Source organism: Chiloscyllium plagiosum, unplaced genomic scaffold, assembly GCF_037043375.1.
Source record: "Chiloscyllium plagiosum isolate Xiang-an unplaced genomic scaffold, Cpla_swu_hap1 HiC_scaffold_3, whole genome shotgun sequence".
NCBI classification, from domain to species: domain Eukaryota; kingdom Metazoa; phylum Chordata; class Chondrichthyes; order Orectolobiformes; family Hemiscylliidae; genus Chiloscyllium; species Chiloscyllium plagiosum.
Genome location: NW_028270141.1, coordinates 56205667 through 56226875, shown reverse-complemented (window position 1 = coordinate 56226875; position 21209 = coordinate 56205667). Strand labels below are relative to the sequence as shown.

The 21209-nt window shown below is 42.8% G+C and overlaps 1 protein-coding gene across 5 annotated transcripts in view; it reads right to left on the bottom strand.

Moving 5' to 3' along the window:
* The window catches only part of smap1 (small ArfGAP 1), a 258309-nt gene that overhangs the window by 104814 nt on the left and 132286 nt on the right, over positions 1-21209 (bottom strand). For all 5 annotated transcript variants that reach the window (XM_087979520.1, XM_043681802.2, XM_043681807.2 and 2 more), the window contains one exon: positions 3599-3694. In XM_087979520.1, the coding sequence (XP_087835646.1) occupies positions 3599-3694 (96 nt within the window). The remainder of the gene's footprint in view (positions 1-3598; positions 3695-21209) is intronic.

The following is a 21209-nucleotide window of genomic DNA, read 5'->3' as shown; positions in this document are numbered from 1 at the left end:
AGGAAAGGTTATTGAGGGTGAGGACGGGTTCGGTGAGGCAGAGGAGGGTAATCGGTGGAAGGGAACTGGATGGGTCTGTGGAGAGGAAGAAGCGGAGGGCCTGCAGACCATCTTTGTGGTATGGATGTGTAGAAGGAGTGCATGTTCATATTGAAGATAAAGCGCTGGGGGCTGGGGAATGGAACTTGCTGAAGAGATGGAGGGTGTGGTTGGTATTGCGGATGTAGCTGGGAAGTGCCTGAAGAGGGACAGGATGGAGTTGAGGTAGGAAGAGAGGAGTTTGGTGGGACAGAAGCATGCCGAGACGATGAGTTGGCCGGATAGTTGGGCTTGTGGATGTTGGGGAGCGGGTAGAGCCGGGCAGTACGGGGCTGGTGGACTATGAGTTTGGAGGCAGTGGAGGGGAGATCAGCGGAGGCAATGAGGGCACGGACAGTGCTGGTGATTTTGGCTTGATGGACTGTGGGCAAGGGGTGTTGGAGAGATGGCGTTTGGCCTCTGCAACAGAGGTCCATTCTCCAGACTATTACTGCCCTGCCTTTGTCAGCAGGTTTGATGGCAAACTGGGGAGTTGTTGCGGAGCGAGTGGACTGCAGCATGTTGGAGGTTGAGGGGGGGTGGAAAAATTGAGGCAGCCAATGTCATGTCGGCAGTCTGCAATGAAGAGATCTAGGACAGGTACAAGGTCATCAGGTGTTGACCAAGTGGAGGAGGAAGGTTGGAGGCAGGAGAAGGGCTTGTCAGAGGGAGGTTGAGTTTTGTAAAAGGAGGAGGCATGGAAGCAGAAGCAGAGGAACAGCAGCTTCACATCGTGGCTGATCTGGAATTCGTTGAGATGGGAACGGAAGATTAGGAATGCGAACCCTGAGCACAGACCGTTCGGCTTCAGAGTTCGAGATCAGGGTGGCAAGGCTTTGGGGGACTCCTGGGGTGGCTGGTGGCGGGAGGAAGGGGGGGTGATGGCATGTGGTGGGTGAGGTTAGAGGTGGTGTGGTGGGGGGAGAGTGGGTGTGGGTGTGAGAGAGAAAGAAGATTAGGAGGGAGTTGGGCTGAGGGTCTGGGAAGGAGTGCGAGGGAGTAAGATGAAGAGGGAGAGGTGGAGGGGTAAGGTGCATTTTGGAAGTGGATGGGTGAGGAAGGAGAGCTGGCGTGCTGGTTGGCTACAGTTCGGCAGTACGACTCAGGGGTTACCCTTGAAAATGTAGTCAGAGTCAGAGTCAGATGTACAGCATGGAAACAGACCCTTCGGTCCAACCCGTCCATGCCAACCAGATATCCCAACCCAATCTTGTCCCACCTGCCAGCACCCGGCCCATATCCCTCCAAACCCTTCCTATGCATATACCCACCTAAATGCCTTTTAAATGTTGCAATTGTACCAGCCTCCACCACATCCTCTGGCAGCTCATTCCATACACGCACCACCCTCTGCGTTAAAAAGTTTTCCCTTAGGTCTCTTTTATATCTTTCCCCGCTCACCCTAAACCTATGCCCTCTAGTTCTGGACTCCCCAACCCCAGGGAAAAGACTTTGCCTATTCATCCTATCCATGCCCCTCAATTTTGTAAACCTTTATAAGGTCACCCCTCAGCCTCTGACGCTCCAGGGTAAACAGCCCCAGCCTGTTCAGCCTCCTCCTATAACTCAAATCCCTCAACCCAGGCAACATCCTTGTAAATCTTTTCTGAACCCTTTCAAGTTTCACAACATCTTTCCGATAGGAAGTAGACCAGAAATGCACGCAATATTGCTTGCAAGTGGCTTGAAAACAGTCACTGCATGAAATACCCCATATGTACACGGCAGTCAATATATCTCAAAGTGTAATAGGAAGAGAATGAAAACAATACTTCAATAACATGGATATGGCCAAAGTGGTGCAGTCACTCAATGCTATTAAATCTAGGTCCCTGGTGTTCTAAGACAGCAGTGCTAACTACTGAGCCACCATGCCACGCAGAGTTTATTTTACTTATACAAGTACAATTAAAGCTACCCAGATTCTATTAAAATTCAAGAAACCCTGTCTGATTAGTGTTAATAAAAGAGATACACAAACATTCAAACAATTAATTGGCAAGTATATCCTCCTTTTCAAATCCCAGTTGTGATCAGCAAGGATTGGGAAAAGACAAGAGTCAATCAACCTCATTCCACCCAATTGTGACACTCTCCATTAATAAGCACTGTCACACATCCCTATTTAAAGAGGTAAGACCAGCTGGACTAGTGAACCTTCCAAAACATTTAGCTTTCCGAAAACATATGCTCTTTTCTACTGAAAGCAATGCAGCAGCCTGGCTAAGACTCAAGGTTCAGCATGGAAAACAGTGACTGACATCTCTGCGAATCAAGAGTTTAAAGTGACATGAAGCTTCAGGGAATCTAGTTCAACACTGCAACACTTGGGGGGGGGGGGGGGGGGGGTGCTAGGTAATTTATCAGGAGATCTGAGCCAAGATCACATCTGCCTCTTTTGTTAAACACAAAGGAATGATAGCATGATTCCAAGAAAAGCAGAAAATTTAACATTTTTCATCAAAGCAAACCAAAAACAACTATTGTTTGACTTTGTACAGCTTTTTCCACTTGCTTACAAACTGGAAGTACGCTACAAAGCCTCACTGACTATAATGCATTGAGCACGTGTAAGAAACCAAAGCTACTTTATTTGGTCTATTTGCTAATTAGGACAAAAATAATTAACATTTCACTTCACCAGCCTAAATCTTAAAATTAAGGATTATTCTATGTAATCATCTGCAGTTGTAAAAACTATATTCCACATAAATCAGAAAATAGATATGTGCGACTCTAAACGGAGAGCTTTGTCAAAGTCTCAAACGGGTCTGCATAATTCTGAGAGATGTCTCATAAGATGCAAAACTATATTTGGACACAATAAAGAACTGAAAATGTGTTGCTGGAAAAGCGCAGCAGGTCAGGCAGCATCCAGGGAACAGGAGAATTGACGTTTTTCCTGAAGAAGGGCTTATGCCCGAAACGTCGATTCTCCTGTTCCCTGGATGCTGCCTGACCTGCTGCGCTTTTCCAGCAACACATTTTCAGCTCTGATCTCCAGCATCTGCAGACCTCACTTTCTCCACAATAAAGAACTGACTAGACAGTAATCAGGAGTGCAAATATGGCCGATTCTTCACTCCATTCTGGAGCATGGAATATAATTGTAGCTCCTCTATCACCAGCCAGCAGAGATTGCTGATTTGGCATCACACAGAAACCTTACCACTCAGACCTGAAAAGGTTCAGCTTCAGGATTATTTTTCATCAAAAGAAAATGCAACTTGCTTTTCATTAAATCCATTCATTTTGCATACTACAAACACCATTTGCTTTCTTGCAGTTCTGATGATGGTCATGTCTCATCTCAAACTGCATGCTTAATTTTGAAATAGAAAGCTAAATTCATATTACTGTTCGACCAGGTGAAAGGTTTTAACCATATTATTCAGTAGCATAATTGTGACTAACTGAAGGGCCCAGGTTCAAGTCCTAATTGATGGTGTGAAACAGTGTTTCTAACTAGCGTGCTACCCAGAGACACACAAATTGACCTTCTAGCAAAAATAATACTTACTAGAGCTTCAGAAACAGTGCATCCCTTCTCTGTGCAAAGGTCTTCTCCAGTTAGGTTGAGGATGCTTGGAGGCAAACCCACGGCATGGGGAGGAGACTGAGGGGAAAAAAAAAAAAAGAGGTTCTCAAGTCAGTAATACTTAATGAGTGACCAATAGTTGCAATTGCTTCAGGTCGGTTACACAGGCAAAAGTCTTTCATTATTCAGAAATGAGTGTAATTTCTTAACACTTTTACATTGCGCCAGTCCCTGTCATCCATATTTATCCATTTGAAGCATAATTCTTTGTGTCATTATTAATCTGTGACAACGTCAACCAACTGTGAAAAATGACTTGCTCTTTTAACTCCAGTTCTTTCAGAGTCCTCCTGTTGAAATGGCTAGTTCTTCAATACACTCCCACCCCATTGTTAAGAAGGTTACAATTCCCACAACACATCAAGTATCTTGCAACTTAGGTAAATCTATAAGATAATACTGCTGCATGCTCGTTCAGCACCCATTCAAAATAAAGACATTCAGCTGGTCATATAGCTATAATCAGAAGTCACATGACAAGGTTATAATACAACAGGTTTATTTGAAATCGCAAGGTTGGGGGAGGGGGGAAGCTGGGCTCTATGTTGCAGAGGCTGGGCATCAGCTTTTGGACACGTTCTCTTATCGCTCCCACTTACAACCCCACCACTGAGCATCAGGTTATTGTGTCTATGATTGTCACCAACCTGGGGATCACCCCATGGCAACCTCCCCTCTCAGTTTCCAATCCCATACAGCCCACTTCTAACTTATTCCCAAAATCCACAAACAGAACTCCCCAGGTCCATTGTTTCTACCTGTTTCAGCCCCAATAGGACTTAGTTCTTCCTACCCTGACTGTATTTTTCCTCCCCCTGTCCAGTCTCTCCCCACTTATATCCGTAATTCTTCTGATGCTTTATGCGAATTTCAAAATTTCTATTTGGCGGGCAGCAATGGCTGTCTTTTCACCATGGATGCGCAATCCTTTTACATGTCCATCCCCCAATCAAGATGATCTTAAGGCTCTCCATATTTTCCTGAAGAGTTCCTGGGCTGTCCCCAACCATCGCCACTCTCCTCTGTCTGGCCAAACTCAGCATCATTTTGAACTTCTCTTTTACCTCCTCTCAGAAATTCCATCTTTTCACTCAACCAAGGATTCCCTGCAGTGTGGTCAACAGAGCCCTCAGTAATGTTTGGCCCACCACCCATACTTCTGCCCTCTTTCCTTCCCTTCCAGAGTAATAATAGCATCCCTCTGGTCCTCACTTACCACCACACCTGCCTCTGCATCCAAAACTTTGTAAGTTGCCATTTCCGTTAGCTCCAATAGCATGCCATGATCAGACACACATTTCACCAGTCAGCATACTGCAGGAATGGTTCACTCCAGGACACATTCATACACACTACCTCAGACTCCCACAGTACTTTCCCACAAAATCGTAGTCAGTTTAATACCTGCCTTTTTACCTCCTAACCATCCAAGGATCCTCAGATGTACCTTCCAGTTGAAGTAGTGATTACTTGTACTTAAGTCAATTTAGTCTACAGTATTTACTGTTCACAATGTGCTCTCCTTCACAGTTTTGAGACAAAAATGCTTTGCAGAACACCTACACTCTTCAGAGAAATGACCCCAAACTTCCAGTTGCCTGTCACTTCAAGACACCATGTTTCCTGACCAACATTTCTTTTGCAAGTCTACTGCAGTGTTCCAGTGATCATCAGTGCAAGTTCAAAGAACATCTCATTTTCCACTTTGGGACACGGCAACTTCTTGGACTCAAACTGAGTTCAACAACTTTACAGCTTGATTCAATCCTTCCATATTTTTTACGCACCGAACACCCAGTTATGACATGGATTGTTTTCAGAAGTCACCCATTCCCATAGACCCTAGGCTCGTTATCATATTATATGGGTTACATTCAGCACAGCAAATCCACTTTCTCACTCTTAGCTCTTATTATCTCATTCAATTTATCTTCTGTCCTGGTCTGCTATCCATAATCTCTTTGTTCACCAATCTCTTTCATATTGTGCCCTTTCACTGGTCTCCATCCCTACCTATCTACTCATCTTCCAACCCTCTCCACCGACCCCTACCCCACCCACTTCAACTTCAGTTTAGACACTAAGTTTTCCCTCACCAATAATAGTTCTGAAGAGTCACTGGACTCAAAACGTTAATTCTGCTTTCTTCACACAGGTAATGCTGGATATGCTGAGTTTCTCTAGCAATTTGTTATGTTTCAGCTCCTAGTAGACGTGCCAATACTCCAAACCAATCTTAGTGTCACAAATTCAACTTTGACACCTTTTATATCCTATATCAATTTGATCCTAGCTACTCATACTCAACAGAACCTCTTTCTAAGTCCTAATTATATCATGGACCATGTTAACATGATCTGTCACCGCCAACTCCAAGTTCCTCTCCAATCCCTAGATGCACTGGGGATGTAATACAGCTTTTAAGATTCATGACATTGGCTGCAGAGACCAGTATCAAACCCTTTAAAGTTGCTATGTCTAACTGCAACTATTGAGTCCTCCCACTTGAATAGCTTTTGTTGAATTTATTCCTGGGATGAAGGCATCGCTGGATAGGCCAGTATTTACTCCCATTCCTAAGGACAATTAAGACTGTAGATCTGGAGTCACATGTAAGCCAGACCAGGTAAGGATGATATTTTCCTTCTCTAAAGGACACAATATGCCATGACATGATGATCAGTCCGCTTATTCTCCTTGCATTCTATGTTCTTGTTCACCCAAGCAGCATGAATTTCAAACCTGTCAGACAACTGCAAGCGCTGACGCTCTTCCATTGCTACTTTCTGGATCTTTGAGGAGAAAGTGAGGTCTGCAGATGCTGGAGATCAGAGCTGGAAATGTGTTGCTGGAAAAGCGCAGCAGGTCAGGCAGCATCCAGGGAACAGGAGAATCGACGTTTCGGGCATAAGCCCTTCTTCAGGAATGGGGAAAGTTTGTCCAGCAGGCTAAGATAAAAGGTAGGGAGGAGGGACTTGGGGGAGGGGCGTCGGAAATGTGATAGGTGGAGAGAGGTCAAGGTGAGGGTGATAGGTCAGACTGGGGTGGGGGCGGAGAGGTCGGGAAGAAGATCTCAGGTTAGGAAGGCGGTGCTGAATTTGATGGATTTGACTGAGACAGGGTGGGGGGAGGGGAAATGAGGAAACTGGTGAAATCCGAGTTCATCCCTTGTGGTTGGAGGGTTCCTAGCCGGAAGATGAGGCGTTCTTCCTCCAACCGTCGTTTTGTTGTGGTCTGACAATGGAGGAGTCCAAAGACCTGCATATCCTTGGTGGAGTGGGAGGGGGAATTGAAATGTTGAGCTACAGGGTGGTTGGGTTGGTTGGTCCGGGTGTCCCAGAGGTGCTCTCTGAAACGCTCCGCAAGTAGCCGGCTACTTGCGGAGCGTTTCAGAGAGCACCTCTGGGACACCCGGACCAACCAACCCAACCACCCTGTAGCTCAACATTTCAATTCCCCCTCCCACTCCACCAAGGATATGCAGGTCTTTGGACTCCATCGTCAGACCACAACAAAACGACGGTTGGAGGAAGAACGCCTCATCTTCCGGCTAGGAACCCTCCAACCACAAGGGATGAACTCGGATTTCACCAGTTTCCTCATTTCCCCTCCCCCCACCCTGTCTCAGTCAAATCCATCAAATTCAGCACCGCCTTCCTAACCTGAGATCTTCTTCCCGACCTCTCCGCCCCCACCCCAGTCTGACCTATCACCCTCACCTTGACCTCTTTCCACCTATCACATTTCCGACGCCCCTCCCCCAAGTCCCTCCTCCCTACCTTTTATCTTAGCCTGCTGGACAAACTTTCCCCATTCCTGAAGAAGGGCTTATGCCCGAAACGTCGATTCTCCTGTTCCCTGGATGCTGCCTGACCTGCTGCGCTTTTCCAGCAACACATTTCCAGCTACTTTCTGGATCTACCTGCCTTTCTTAGTCACAACAATTGTCTATGAACAGGGAGCCAATTACATAGGTATGAATGGAAAGCTGGTTAAGCGCGACTGAGTAAACAGACTCAGAGCTTTTGAGACTAAAACAAGGGAACTATCTGAAGAAACAAGACAAAATATTCGAAGATATATCAGACAATAGAAATTGAGTGAGGTAGAACCAGAACTTACTAAGGAGATTAAGGATAGTTTTATTTTTGAAAAGAGCATGTAATGTTGCAAATAGTGGAAAGCCTGAAGATTGGAAATGTTTTAGATGTTAGCAAAGAGCCACCAAAAAGCCAACGTAACGGGAAAAAGTAGAGCCCAATAGTAAGGTAGGCAGTGATATAAAAAAAAAGCTTGAAAGTTATTTACAAGCAGAGACAGAAGATGATTTTATGGTGAATGACAAAAAGCCAAAAACATGGAACAACATAGTGAGCCCTTTTTCACAGAGAAAACAAACAAGCCACATATCAGAAAATAAGTAGTTGAGGAACTGATAGGAATGAGGAAATTAATTAGTATTAGCAGAGATCAAATACTGGGAGAAACCCAAGGGACTAAACTCTAATGGACCTCCAGGAAGAGATATTTTGTTGAATATTTCATCTTGCAATCATTACAATATCACCAACTAAAGGGGAAGTCGATATTTATACTGCATGGGAGGAGAGAGCTGCCAACCAGTCACCACTCTCCTCTCATACAGTCAAAATGTAAAAGACAGAACTACAGAAATAGTGGGTCTGATGATTTTCCAAATCTTCCTTGATTTTGGAATATTCCCATCCAGATTGAAGTTAGCTAGAGCAACAATGCTTTTCAAGGAAAGAAAGAAAGATAGGAGACTTCAGCAAGGCATTCGACAAAGTCCCACGTGGTAGACAGGTTAGCAACATTAGATCACATGGAATACAGGAACAGCGAGCCATTTCAATACAAAATTGGCTCAAAGGTAGGAGACAGAGTGGTGGTGGAGGGTTCCTTTTCAGACCAGAGGCCTGTGACCAGTGGAGTGCCATAGGGATCGGTGTGGGGCCCACTACTTTTGATCATTTATATAAATGATTTGGATGTGAAAATAGGAGGTATAGTTAGTAAGTTTGCAAAGGACACTAAAATTGGTGGTGTAGTAGACTGTGATGATAATTGTCTCAAAGCATAAAGGGACCTTGATCAGATGGGCAAACGGACTGAAGAGTGGCAGATCAAATTTAATTTAGATAAACGTGAGGTGCTGCATTTTGCTAAAGTAAATCAGAGCAGACTTCTAAATTGAATGGCAAGGTCCTGTGGAGTGCTGCCCACCAAAGAGACCTTGGAGTGCAAGTTCATGGTTCCTTGAAAGTGGAGTCACTGGTAGACAGAATAGTGAAAGCAGCATTTGGTATGCTTGCCTTTGTTGGTCAATGCATTGAGTACAGGGGTTGGGAGGTCATGTTGCAGCTGTACAAGACATTGATCAGGCCACTTTCGGAATACTGCATTCAATTCTGGTCTCCCAGTATAGGCAAGATGTTATGAAACTTGAAAGGAGTCATGGAATCCATACTGTAGGGATTCTGTGAAACAGGCCATTTGGCCCATCGGATTCACACTGACCGTCTTATCACTCAATGATCTCAATTTTGTATTCAAAGATTAGATTACTTACAGTGTGTAAACAGGCCCTTCGGCCCAACAAAGCACACCCGACCCTCCGAGGAGCAACCACCCAGACCCATTCCCCTACATTTACCCCTTCACCTAACACTATGGGTAATTTTGCATGCCATGGACTGTGGGAGGAAACCGGAGCACCCGGAGGAAACCCACACAAACACAGGGAGAATGTGCAAACTCACACAGACAGTTGCCTGAGGCGGGAATTGAACCCAGGTCTCTGGTGCTGTGAGGCAGCCATGCTAACCACTGAGCTATCATGCCGCCCATCAATATCTTCAGATTTTCATTATTTCAAACCTATACTAATGATTGTGAGACCACTGTCTCAAACTCTGCTCCGTAGCCACTACTGGTGCCATGTGACACAGAGATAAGTATCTATTGCTGAACCTTCATTCATATCTTTACAGTCTCTATTCCAAAGGCACTTTTAGCTGGCTTCACACATTTACCCCCCCTATAAACACGATCTAAAACTCTCCTTCCTTTATCATAACATGCATGTTCAACAATGGTACCAATTAAAGAACACCATGCATTTTTAAAAAAAATTCCATGCTTTCATATCCCTTCTATAGCTTGGGTCATCCCTTTAAATCTCCTAACTCCACTTTCCACAGGTGTTGATGCTTTTGAAATTTTCAATAATACCCAATTTTAATTGGACCACTCTTAAGTGCTAAATCTATTTCTTAACTCTTCTCCTTTAAGCTACTCAAGATCGGATTCTGAACAATCTATCCACCAGTTTCACCTCCTTACAAGATGCAGTATTACATTCTGATTGATAATACCCATGTTAAGTACCTTGTGACACGTTTAAAGTGGTATATAAATGCAACTTTCTTAGTGAACATAATACTTGTACTTGCCACCATGTTTACTGCACCTTCTTCAAATATCAATGAGCAATATCTATTACAACGGAATGTCTAATTCACATTACAGATTTGCTTTTACAACAGGTGCCACTAATACAACATTAACAGCTACTTGTATCATGAAATTTGTGTCACAGAGATGAGGTTTCCACAAACTATTTTGACTCCCACACCATCACTTTTGTCATTTAACACCACCAGAAAAGATTCACAGGGTTGTTGCCAGGGTTGGAGAATTTGAGCTACAGGGAGAGGCTGAACAGGCTAGGGCTACTTTCTCTGGAGGATCAGAGGCTAAAGGGCAACCTTATAGAAACATATAAAATCATGAGCAGCACAGATAGGGTGAATAGCCAAGGTCTTTTCCCCAGGGTAGCCGAGTCCAAAACTAGAGCACACAGGTTTAAGGCGAGAGGGGAAAGATTTAAAAGGAACCTGAAGGGCAACCTTTTCACACAGAGGATGGTGCGTGCATGGAATGATCTATCAGATCTGGAGAACGCTGGCATTACTACAACATTTATGAGGCATCTAGATGGGTATATGAATAGGAAGGGTGGAGAGAGATGTGGGCCAAATGCTGGCAAACGGGATTAGATTCATTTAGAATACAAAAGGTTCTATTATAGCTGCCCATAAGTGAGTAGCATAAAATGGCCAAAGGCTGCCATAACTGAACAGAAAATGGTTGACTGGATGCAGCAGAAATGCTGGCAGTAACATTTTTCAAGGTTGCCGAATGTGCAATCATTCTTGCAAGAACATAGATAAACAACACTTAACATTTGATTAAGAACAATAACAGCACTGTACAGAGTAGCTAATATGCCAAGGTTACAGACTCTTGACAATCTGTAATATACTAAAAAAAAACTAAAAAATTCAAACCAGTTTCACACCGTTAAAATTACCTCCTTATCATTGCATCTTTAATGAGGAATTTAAAAATTCCTGATCTAATTAATTGGTAATTAACACGGTACAACTAGCAAATGTTCAAGATAATGATGTCTGTAAAAATATGACCGGGGGTACAACAAGCTTGTCCATCTCAGTGATGAGCAAGCTTGAACAATGAGATGCTGCTCCCAAAAACCAATTACAGAAAGACAACTCGGCTCTGCTGACCAACAGTAATCAAAACGGGCGGAGGGGCACATAAAGTTAAAATTGTATAAGACAAGACATTGTGAAGCCTGTTTGCCTTTGGATTCTCATTAAAAGTATTGGATCTAATAACTTGGCCTAGTCTGGTAGGATTGCTGAAAGAACCCGGTCTTCTCCGTGGACTAGAGACCCATCTGGGTGCCAACAGAAATCAGTTGTCTCAACTTAATGGTCTTTCCTTTCTTCCAAATCCAAATTCCGTCTTGTTAAGCAGGTTCAAACTCCCTCAAGTCTGATGTTTGTACACGGCAGAGCTGAGATAATAGTCTCTGACCAGGTTGATATGCAGAACAGAAGTAGTCTCCGACCAAGCACAGGACTCGAGAACCAAAATTATCACAATACCAAACGATAAGAATACAGTTGCTGGCAGTTTTACCAAGGGTAGGCTGGCCCCACCTGACATAATAGGAGATGAAATTCTGCTGAAACTAATGGAATATGTGGAACAACAATTCAACCAACTTAAAATCTCTGAAAATCAGACGAAAGTACAATACCCACCCTGGGACAACGGCCCCTGGATGATGTTAAGAGAATGTGGGGAAAGATGACAGAGAAAGAACGGGTAAGGAGTTCCTTCTTCTTAAATGGGACAGACCTGTTGTCGGAAAAGGAATACAGAAATCAAGCCACGACAGGAAAAAACCAGAGCTGAAAAGTCAATTAAAAATTAAGAGAAATTGAAATTCACCAAAAACAGCCAGAAAGAATGGGAGGACATCTCCTGACAAGAATCCATATCCCCAACAAATTCCTCCTGACTCCATGGACTAACCACTCAAAACCTGTTCTTAGCGAAAAAAAAAACTGAAAAGGGGGATGAAAACACGCGAGCAACCTGAATGTCTGAGGGGTATTTTGATTCGCACTTTGAGATTAAATCAGTCAGTTTTTGGTTAGCGGCTTTGTATCACAACCAAGATTTATGGAGTTAAACTCCCCAATTCTGATTGTTCTGGGACGTGAAAATACTCTACACCTCAATTCTCTTTAAGAGCAAGGAACAAACAAAAAGCTAAAAGCTGACATAAGAAGAAAAGTGGAAAATGTTTATAAGTGCACGAGAGAGAGAGAGAGAGAGAGAGAGAGAGACCAGCTTTCTGTAAATCACATTCACGGAACTAAGTTGAATTCTTTGTGATCTGGTTTGAATGCACTTTTGTTCGTTTTGTTGTTAAGCGATGTTTTGTGTAACATGTTTTCATTCCTTACGTGGATTTAAAAATTTGGTTCAGAAAGCTTGGTAAAAATTTACCTTTTGGAATTGGTTCCATGTTGTGTTTGAACGGAGGAAAGTGATTTGGGTAAATTTTAATTTCAGAAATTACCATGTTTGGAATTTCATTTTCTGAACTTCTAAATACCGTTTTAACATGACTGAATCTTTAATTCCGGGTGATAAAATTAGCTCGTTGTAAAAGTACTTCTGTGTGAAAATAACCCAATAATATGAAAATTGGAATTGCAATTCTCTTTGAATAGAGAACATACAACAGTGCAGACCCTTTAATCCACGATGTTGTGCCAACCTTTTATCTAAGATCAACCTTAACTACATACCCTTCATTCTACTATGTTCTATGTGCCTCTCCAAGACTTGCTTAAATGTCCCTAATGTATCTAACTCTACCACTATTGCTGGCAGTGCGTAAAGAACCTACCTCTGACATCTCCTCTAAACCTTCCTCCAATTACCTTAAAATTATGCTTCATGATAGACATTTTTGCCATGGGAAAAAGTCTCTGGCTATCCACTCTATCTATGCCTCTCTCAACACCGCTATCAAGTCACCTTTCATCTTTCTTCACTCCATTGAGAAAAGCCCTAGCTCCCTCAACCATAAGAAATGTCCTTCAGTCCAGGTAGCATCCAGTTAAATCTCCTCTGCACCCTCTCTAAAGCTTCACATCCATGAGGTGACCAGAAATGAACACAATATTCCAAGTGTAATCTACCTGGGGCTCTATAGATCTGCAGCATAACCTTGTAGCTCTTAAACTCAATCCACATGCTAATGAAAGCCAACACACCATATGCCTTCTTAATAATCCTATCAATATGGACATGGATCACAAGATCCCTCTGTTCTTCCACACTGCCAAGAATCCTATCATTAACCCTTCCAAAGTGAATGACTTCACATTTTTCCAGGTTGAACTCCATCTGCCCCTTATCAGCCCTGTTTTGCATCCTGTCAATGTCTCATTGTAACCTACAACAGCCCTCCACACTATCCACCACTCCATCAAGCTTATGAACCCACCCTTCCACTTCCTCATCCAAGTCATTTATAAAAATCACAACAAGCAGTGATCCTAGAACAGATCCCTGAGGAACATCACTGGTTAGCAAGCTCTAGGCTGAATACGTTCCATCCACCTATTCAGCCTCTCTGTAGCTGAAATCCTCCAACCCAGGAAACATACTTGTAAACCTTTTCTGAACACGTTCAAGTTTCACAACATCCTTTCGATGGGAGGGAGACCAGAATTGTACACAATATTCCAAATGTGGCCGAACTAATGTCCTGTACAACCACAACATGACCACCCAACTCAGATACACAATGCTCTGTCCAATAAAAGAAAGCATACCAAACACCACCTTCACTATCCTATCTACCTGTGACTCCACATTCACTCCTCAGCCCATTATGATCCCATTGTAATCTGAGGTAACCTGCTTTGCTGTCGACACCTCCAATTTTGATGTCACCAGCAAACTTATTAACTATACCTTTTATGCTCACATCCAAATCATTTATATAAATGAAGAAAAGTAGTGAACCCAGCACCAATCCTTGTGGTACACCACTGGTCACATGCCTCTAGTCTGAAAAGCAACCCTCCACCACCACCCTGTCTTCTACATTGAGCCAGTTCTGTATCCAAATGATTAGTTCGCCCTGTATTCCATGATATCTAACCTTGCTAACCACTCTCCTGAGTAACCTTATCGAAAGCCTTACTAAAGTCCATATTGATAACGTCCACTGCTCTGCCCTCATCAATTCTCTTTGTTACTTCTTCAAAAGAGCGCAATCAAATTAGTGAGACATGATTTCCCATTCACAAAGCCATGCTGACTTTGCCTATTCAGTCTTTCAAAGTTTGTGAGAAGATTTGTAGCTCGGGTGCTCATTGCAACAAAAACTTCCAGCTCGGCGAACAGAACCACAGCTATTCAGTCTTTGCCTTTCCCAACACGTAAATTCGGTCAGTCAGGATTCCCTCCAACAACTTGCCCACCACCGATGTCAGGCTCGTTGGTCTATAGTCGAGAGTGTGGTGCTGGAAAAGCAGAGAAAGTCAGGCAGCATCCGAAGAGCAGCAAATGTCGATTCTCCTGCTCCTTGGGTGCTGTGCTTTTCCAGCACCGCACTCTCGACTCTGATCTCCAGCACCTCCAGATCTCACTTTCTCCTCACCGATCTATAGTTACTGGCTTTTCCTTACCACCTTTATTAAATAGTGGCATCATGTTAGTCAACCTCAAGTCTTCCGGCACCCTCTCTTGCGACTATTGATGATACAAATATCTCAGCAAGGGGCCCAGCAATTGCTTCCTTAGCTTCCCACAGAGTTGTAGGGTATACCTAATCAGGTCCTGGAGGTGCATTTCAAGACATCCAGCACCACCTCCCCTGTAATATATACAATTTTCAAGATGTTACCATCTATTTCCCCACATTCTATACCTTCCATGTCCTTCTCCACAGTAAACACTAATGCAAAATACTCATTTATTATCGCCCCCATCTCCTGCGGCTTCACATGTAGGTTGCCTTACTAATCTTTGAAGAGCCTTATTCTCTCCCTAGTTACCACTTTGTTAGATTAGATTAGATTAGTGTGGAAATAGGCCCTTCGGCCCAACAAGTCAACACCGACCCTCCGAACAGCAACCCACCCAGACCCATTCCCCTACATTTACCCAGTCACCTAACACTATGGGCAATTTAGCATGGCCAATTCCGCTAATGTGGACATTTTTGGACTGTGGGAGGAAACCGGAGCACCCAGAGGAAACCCACGCAGACGGGGCGAATGTGCAAACTCCACATAGCAGTTGTCTGAGGCGGGAATTGAACCCGGAGTCTCTGGCGCTGTGAGGCCAGAGACCCGGGTTCTTGATATATTGTCCTTGATAGATTTATAAAAAACCCTTTGGATTCTCCTTAACCCTATTTACCAAAATTATCTCATGTCCGCTTTTTGCCATCCCGATTTCCCTTTTGCATGCTTCTACTGCCTTTATACTCGTCTAAAGGTTTCACTTGATCTCTCCTGTGCATACCTGACAAGCGCTTCCTTCCTTTTTTTTGAACAAAACCTCAATTTCTCTAGTCATCCAGCTTTTCCTACACCTACTAGCCTTTCCTTTCATCCTAATTCAAGAATATACTATCTCTGGACTTTTGTTATCCCATTTTTGAAGGCTTCCTGTTTTCCAGCAGTCTCTTTACTTGCGAACATCAGTCACCAATCAGGTTTTCAAACTTCTTGTCTAGTACCGTCAAAATTAGCCTTCCTTCAGTTTAGAATTTCAACTTTTAGATCCAGTCTAGCCTTTTCCATCATTATTTTAAAATTAATAGAATTATGGTCATTGGTCCCAAAGTACTCCCCCACTGACACCTCAGTTACCTGCCCTGCCTTATTTCCAAGGCACAAGTCACAGGAGACAGGGGAAGATACTAAAATGAGTATTTTGCATCAGTGCTTACTATTGAGAAGGACATGGGAGATAAAGAATGTGGAGAAATAGATGGTGACATCTTGAAAAATGTCCATATAACAGAGAAGGCGCTGCTAAATGTCTTAAAATGCAGAAAAATGGATAAATCCCCAGGACCTAATCAGGTGCACTCTACAACTCTGTGGGAAGCTAGTGAAGTGATTGCTGGCACCTTGCTGAGATGTTTGTATCATCGATAGTCACGGGTGAGGTGCAGGAAGACTGGAGGTTGGCTAACATGGTGTGACTATTTAAGAAAGGTTTATGAGGGAAAGAAACGCAAGGGAACTATAGACCGGTGAGCCGGACATTGGTGGTGGGCAAATTAGTGGAGGGTATCCTGCGGGACAGAATTTACATATATTTGGAAAGGCAAAGACTGATTCGGGATTGGTAGCATGGCTTTGTGCATGGGAAATCATGTCTCACAAACTTGATTGAGTTTTTTGAAAAAGTAACAAAGAGGATTGATAAGGGCAGAGCAGTGGACGTTATTAGTATGAACTTCAGTAAGGCGTTCGACAAGGTTCTTCATGGTAGACTGATGAGGAAGGTTAGATCTCATGGAATACAGGGAGAACTAGCCATGTGGACACAGAACTGGCTTAAAGGTAGAAGACAGAGGGTGGTGGTGGAGTTGCTTTTCAGACCGGAGGCATGTGACCTGTGGTGTGCCACAAGGATCAGTGTTGGGTACACTGTTTTTCATCACTTATATAAATGATTTGGATGTGAACATAGGAGGCGTAGCTAGTAAGTTTGCAGATTACACAAAAATTGGAGGTGCAGTGGACAGCGAAGTAAGTTACCTCAGATTACGACAGGATCTTGATCAGATCGGCCAATGGGCTGAGCGGAAAAGCAAATCAGAGCAGGACATATACACTTAATGGTAAGTTCCTGGGGAGTGTTGCTGAACAGAGAGACCTTGGAATGCAGGTTCCATGAAAATAACAGTTGCAGGTAGATAGGACAGTGAAGGCAGCATTTGGCATGCTTTCCTTTCTTAGTCAGAGCATTAAATATTGGAGTTGGGAGGTCATGTTGTGGTACTACAGGACACTGGTTAGGCCACTTTTGGAATACTGCATGCAATTCTGGTCTCCTTCCTATCAAAAGGATGTTGTGAAACCCGAAAGGGTTCAGAAAAGATTTACAGGGTGTTGCCACGGTTGGAGGATTTAAACTATAGGGAGAGGCTGAATAGGCTGGGGTGGTTTTCCTTGGAGCATCAGAGGCTGAGGGATCCCCTTATGGAGGTTTATAAGATCATGAGGGACATGGACATGATAAACAGACAAGATCTTTTCCCCAGGGTAAGGTAGTCCAGAACTAGAGAGCATTTAGGTTGAGGGGAGAAAAGATATGCAATTTTTGCAAAGATTTGATGTTCAGGTTATAAGTTTATTTGCTGAGCTGAAAGGTTTGTTTTCAGACGTTTCATCACCATACTAGGTAACATTGTCAGTGAGGCTCCGGTGAAGTGCTAGTGTTATGTCTTACATTCTATTCGCGTGTCTTGGTCTCTTAAGGTGGGTGGTATCATTTCTGGTTCTTTTTCTCAGGAGATGGTAGATAGGGTTTAAATCGATGTGTTTATTGGTGGAGTTCTGGTTAGAATGCCAGGCCTCTAGGAACTCTCATGTGTGTCTCTGTTTGGCCTGCCCGAGGATGGATGTGTTGTCCCAGTCAAAGTAGTGTTCTTCTTCAACTATTTGCAGAAAAGAGTACAGTAGAGTAGCTTTTTGTCGAGTGTGTGTACTGGAAAAACAGAGGTCAGGCAGCATCCGAGGAACAGGAGAATCGATGGTGCAGGCAAAAGCTCTTCATCAGGTCATTCCTGATGAAGGCTTTTGCCTGAAACATCGATATTCCTGCTCCTCAGATGCTGCCTGCCCTGCTGCGCTTTTCCAGCACCTCACTCTCGACTCTCATTTCCAGCATCTGCAGTCCTCACTTTCGCCTAGAGTAGCTTTTTATGTCATTTCTACTACATACAACAGATACAGTAAAAACGACACACAGTGTTCCTCCAGGACTAAGCGTGCTACATGGATGGCACAGATTACACATTGTATATGGCAGAAAGTGCATAAGAAATGCAAAACACGCAAATTACATTGTAATGGATGATAAATAATAGACATTTTTCTAGCAGCAATTCAAAGAAAGCCCGAGATCCAAACTCCTTCACAAAACCAATGTATGTTCAGGCCTCAACCACTTCCCTTTATCAGAGAATTCCACAGTTCGTCACACTCTGGGTAAAGAATTTTTTCCTTATCTGAATCCTAAATGGTCAGCATAGTTTTCTGTACTGTAGACCTTTATGGCTCTAATTATATTTGTCAAGACCAACTTTCCTTTTATAAATTCATACTGACTCTGAATGATCTTATCATTGCTTTCCAAGTGCTCTGCTATTAAATCTTTTATAAAAGGACCCCACCATTTTCCTTATTATCAATGTTAGGCTAACCGGTCTGGAGCAATTCCCTGTTTTCTCTCTACCTCTTATAAAACAATGTGGTTACAGCAGCTACTCTCCAATCCACAGGAAGTGTTCAGAGGCTACAGAATCTTGAAGGAAATCTAGTATTTCTAGGGCAACTTCCTGAAATATTCTGGGATGGAGATTATTGGGCCCTGGGGATTTATCAGCCTTTAATCATTTTAATTTCCGTACAAAAGCTAATTTCCACCTCACCAACAGTCAACCGTTGTTTAAGATTTTTGGAACATTATTTGTGTCCTTTACAAAGGCTGATCCAAAATATGCATTGAATTTGTCCATCACCTTTTTGTGCTCCATTATAACTTTCCCTGTTTCTGACTGCAAGATGTTCGCCCTCGCTAATCTTTTTCTCTTCACATACTTATAGAAGCTTTCAAGATCAATCTTTATGCTCCCTACATGTTTACTCTCACTTTATCTGCTCCTTCTTTGCTGTATTCTAAATTTTTCTAAATTCTCATGTTTTTTTTCCCCGCTATTTGTAAGCCTCTTCCTAGGATCTAATAATACTACTCCTAATTTCCCTTGTTAGCCATAATTTTTCTGTCTGGTAGGAATGAATGACTGTTGCAGCGCTCCTTAAACATTTGCTGTTGCCTATTTACTGTCATGTCTTTTAAGAAACATTCCTCAACAGCCATTTTGCACCTCATACTAGTACAATTTCCTTTATTTAGATTTAGCACTCTCGTCTGAGAATCAACTACACTGCTCTCTATGAACAAAGACTTCTCCTAATGAAGAATTCCATCATATTATGTCCACTCTTCCCCAAGAAGCAGGGGTTTCAGAGACTTAAAATTCTAACAGGACTAGACAGAGTAGGGGCAGGGAGGATGTTCTCGATGGTTGCTGTGTGTCCAGAACCAATGGTCACAGTCAGAGGATTCGGGTAGACCATTTAAGATGGAGACGAGGAGGCATTTTTTCCACCCAAAGAGTGGAGAGCATGTGGAATTCATTACCACAGAAATTAGTTGATGCCAAAACATTGAACGTATTTAACACGCAGCTAGACATAACATTTGGGCCTAATGGAATTAAAGGTTAAGGAGAGAAAGCAGGATTAAGCTGTTGAGTTGGACAATCAGCCATGATTGTAATGAATGGCACAGCAGGCTCGAAGGACGCATGACCTCCTCCTGATCTGTCTTTTATGTTTCCATATTGTACAATATTCAGTCTAGGATGGTATGCTCTCAAGTTGATTCCTCAATATGTAGAGCCAGGAAACCATCCTATACACACTGCAGGAATTACTCCCCTTATGGTATTGTTACTGATTTGCCCAATCTATGCAGACAAAAGTCACCTATTCCTAGAACACTCAAAAGAGCAAACTGCTTAGCATTTTGCTTTCTCTGATGTATTAAATGTCTTTCCTTGTCGTCTTTGGAGTAGGTTAATGCACACCAGTTTGGAGAAGAGGGGATAAGCAAAAATAAATTGGAGAGAGAGATAGCAACAAAGATAAAAAGCAGTCAGAAATGGAGAGGGGGGATAAAGGTGGATGAGATAAGAACAGCCTTGCAAGCCTGGAAGGAAGAGAATAAAAAGGATGAAATTATTTTAAGATGAAATATGGGCTATATTAGTTTTGCTTAGTCTGGCTTTGAGACGGAAATGAAATGAAGACATGGAGGGGTTGGATTGATGAGGGAGAATCAAAGGAGAATGAGAAGATTAGAAAGTGGGATCTTGGAACAGAGAAAAGATGCTATCAACTAGGTATAAGAAGAGATATATAATCTCTGGGTTGGGGGTTGGTGGAGGTATGGGAAGAAAAGGTATGGTCATGAGACAATGGGAAGACAAGTGAGCAATTGAGTTTCTAAAGTTTTAAGCAAAGAGCAGAAATTAATCCTTCAGGCCAAGAAGTGAGGGGAATTGAAGGGAAGCTATGAAATAGGACAAAAGGGGTAGGAAAAAGTAATAAATAATTCAGGCCTAAGTTATAAAATAAGGTCTGTGCACAGACTAGTCCAAATACATAATATGAACACAAATACCAATGCAGCAACAGATTGCAGAGAGACAACCATAAATTTGGAAGGGTTAAGAAATGGCAAGATTAGAATTGAAATGTCACTTGAAAAAGGGCATTTACTACCCGCAAATGACTCCAAAAATATCGAGAGGTTGCTGTTTACGGTAAGACTAAAAGGGGACAGAAGGCAAACTTTGGATTTCAATGAGAAGCTACAGCTTTTAAATGGCAAGCTTTATTGGTTTTAAGTTATCAGAATCTTTTTCATTGGTTTACTCATGTAATTACCTGATTGATTGTTTTGAAATACAGCAACTTGAATTGTTAGTGACTTACCAGTTCATTTTTCCTACCGGGCCTGTATTTGAGAAAATAATCACCACTTATCAAGAATGAACATTTGAACTGTTAATCAACCATACGTTAAAACTTTTAACCAATGAAGATGACCATCATCCTAGTATCAAAAAAAATTCATGCAATGTCTATGAATGGCTATCACCCAATGGCTCTTACCTCCAAAATCATGGAGTGCTTTGAGGGGCTGATCATGGTCCACATCAACTCTAGCCTCCAAGCCTTCCTCGATCCCCAGCAATTTGTCTACTGGAAAAACAGGTCCATAGCAGATGCCACTTCCC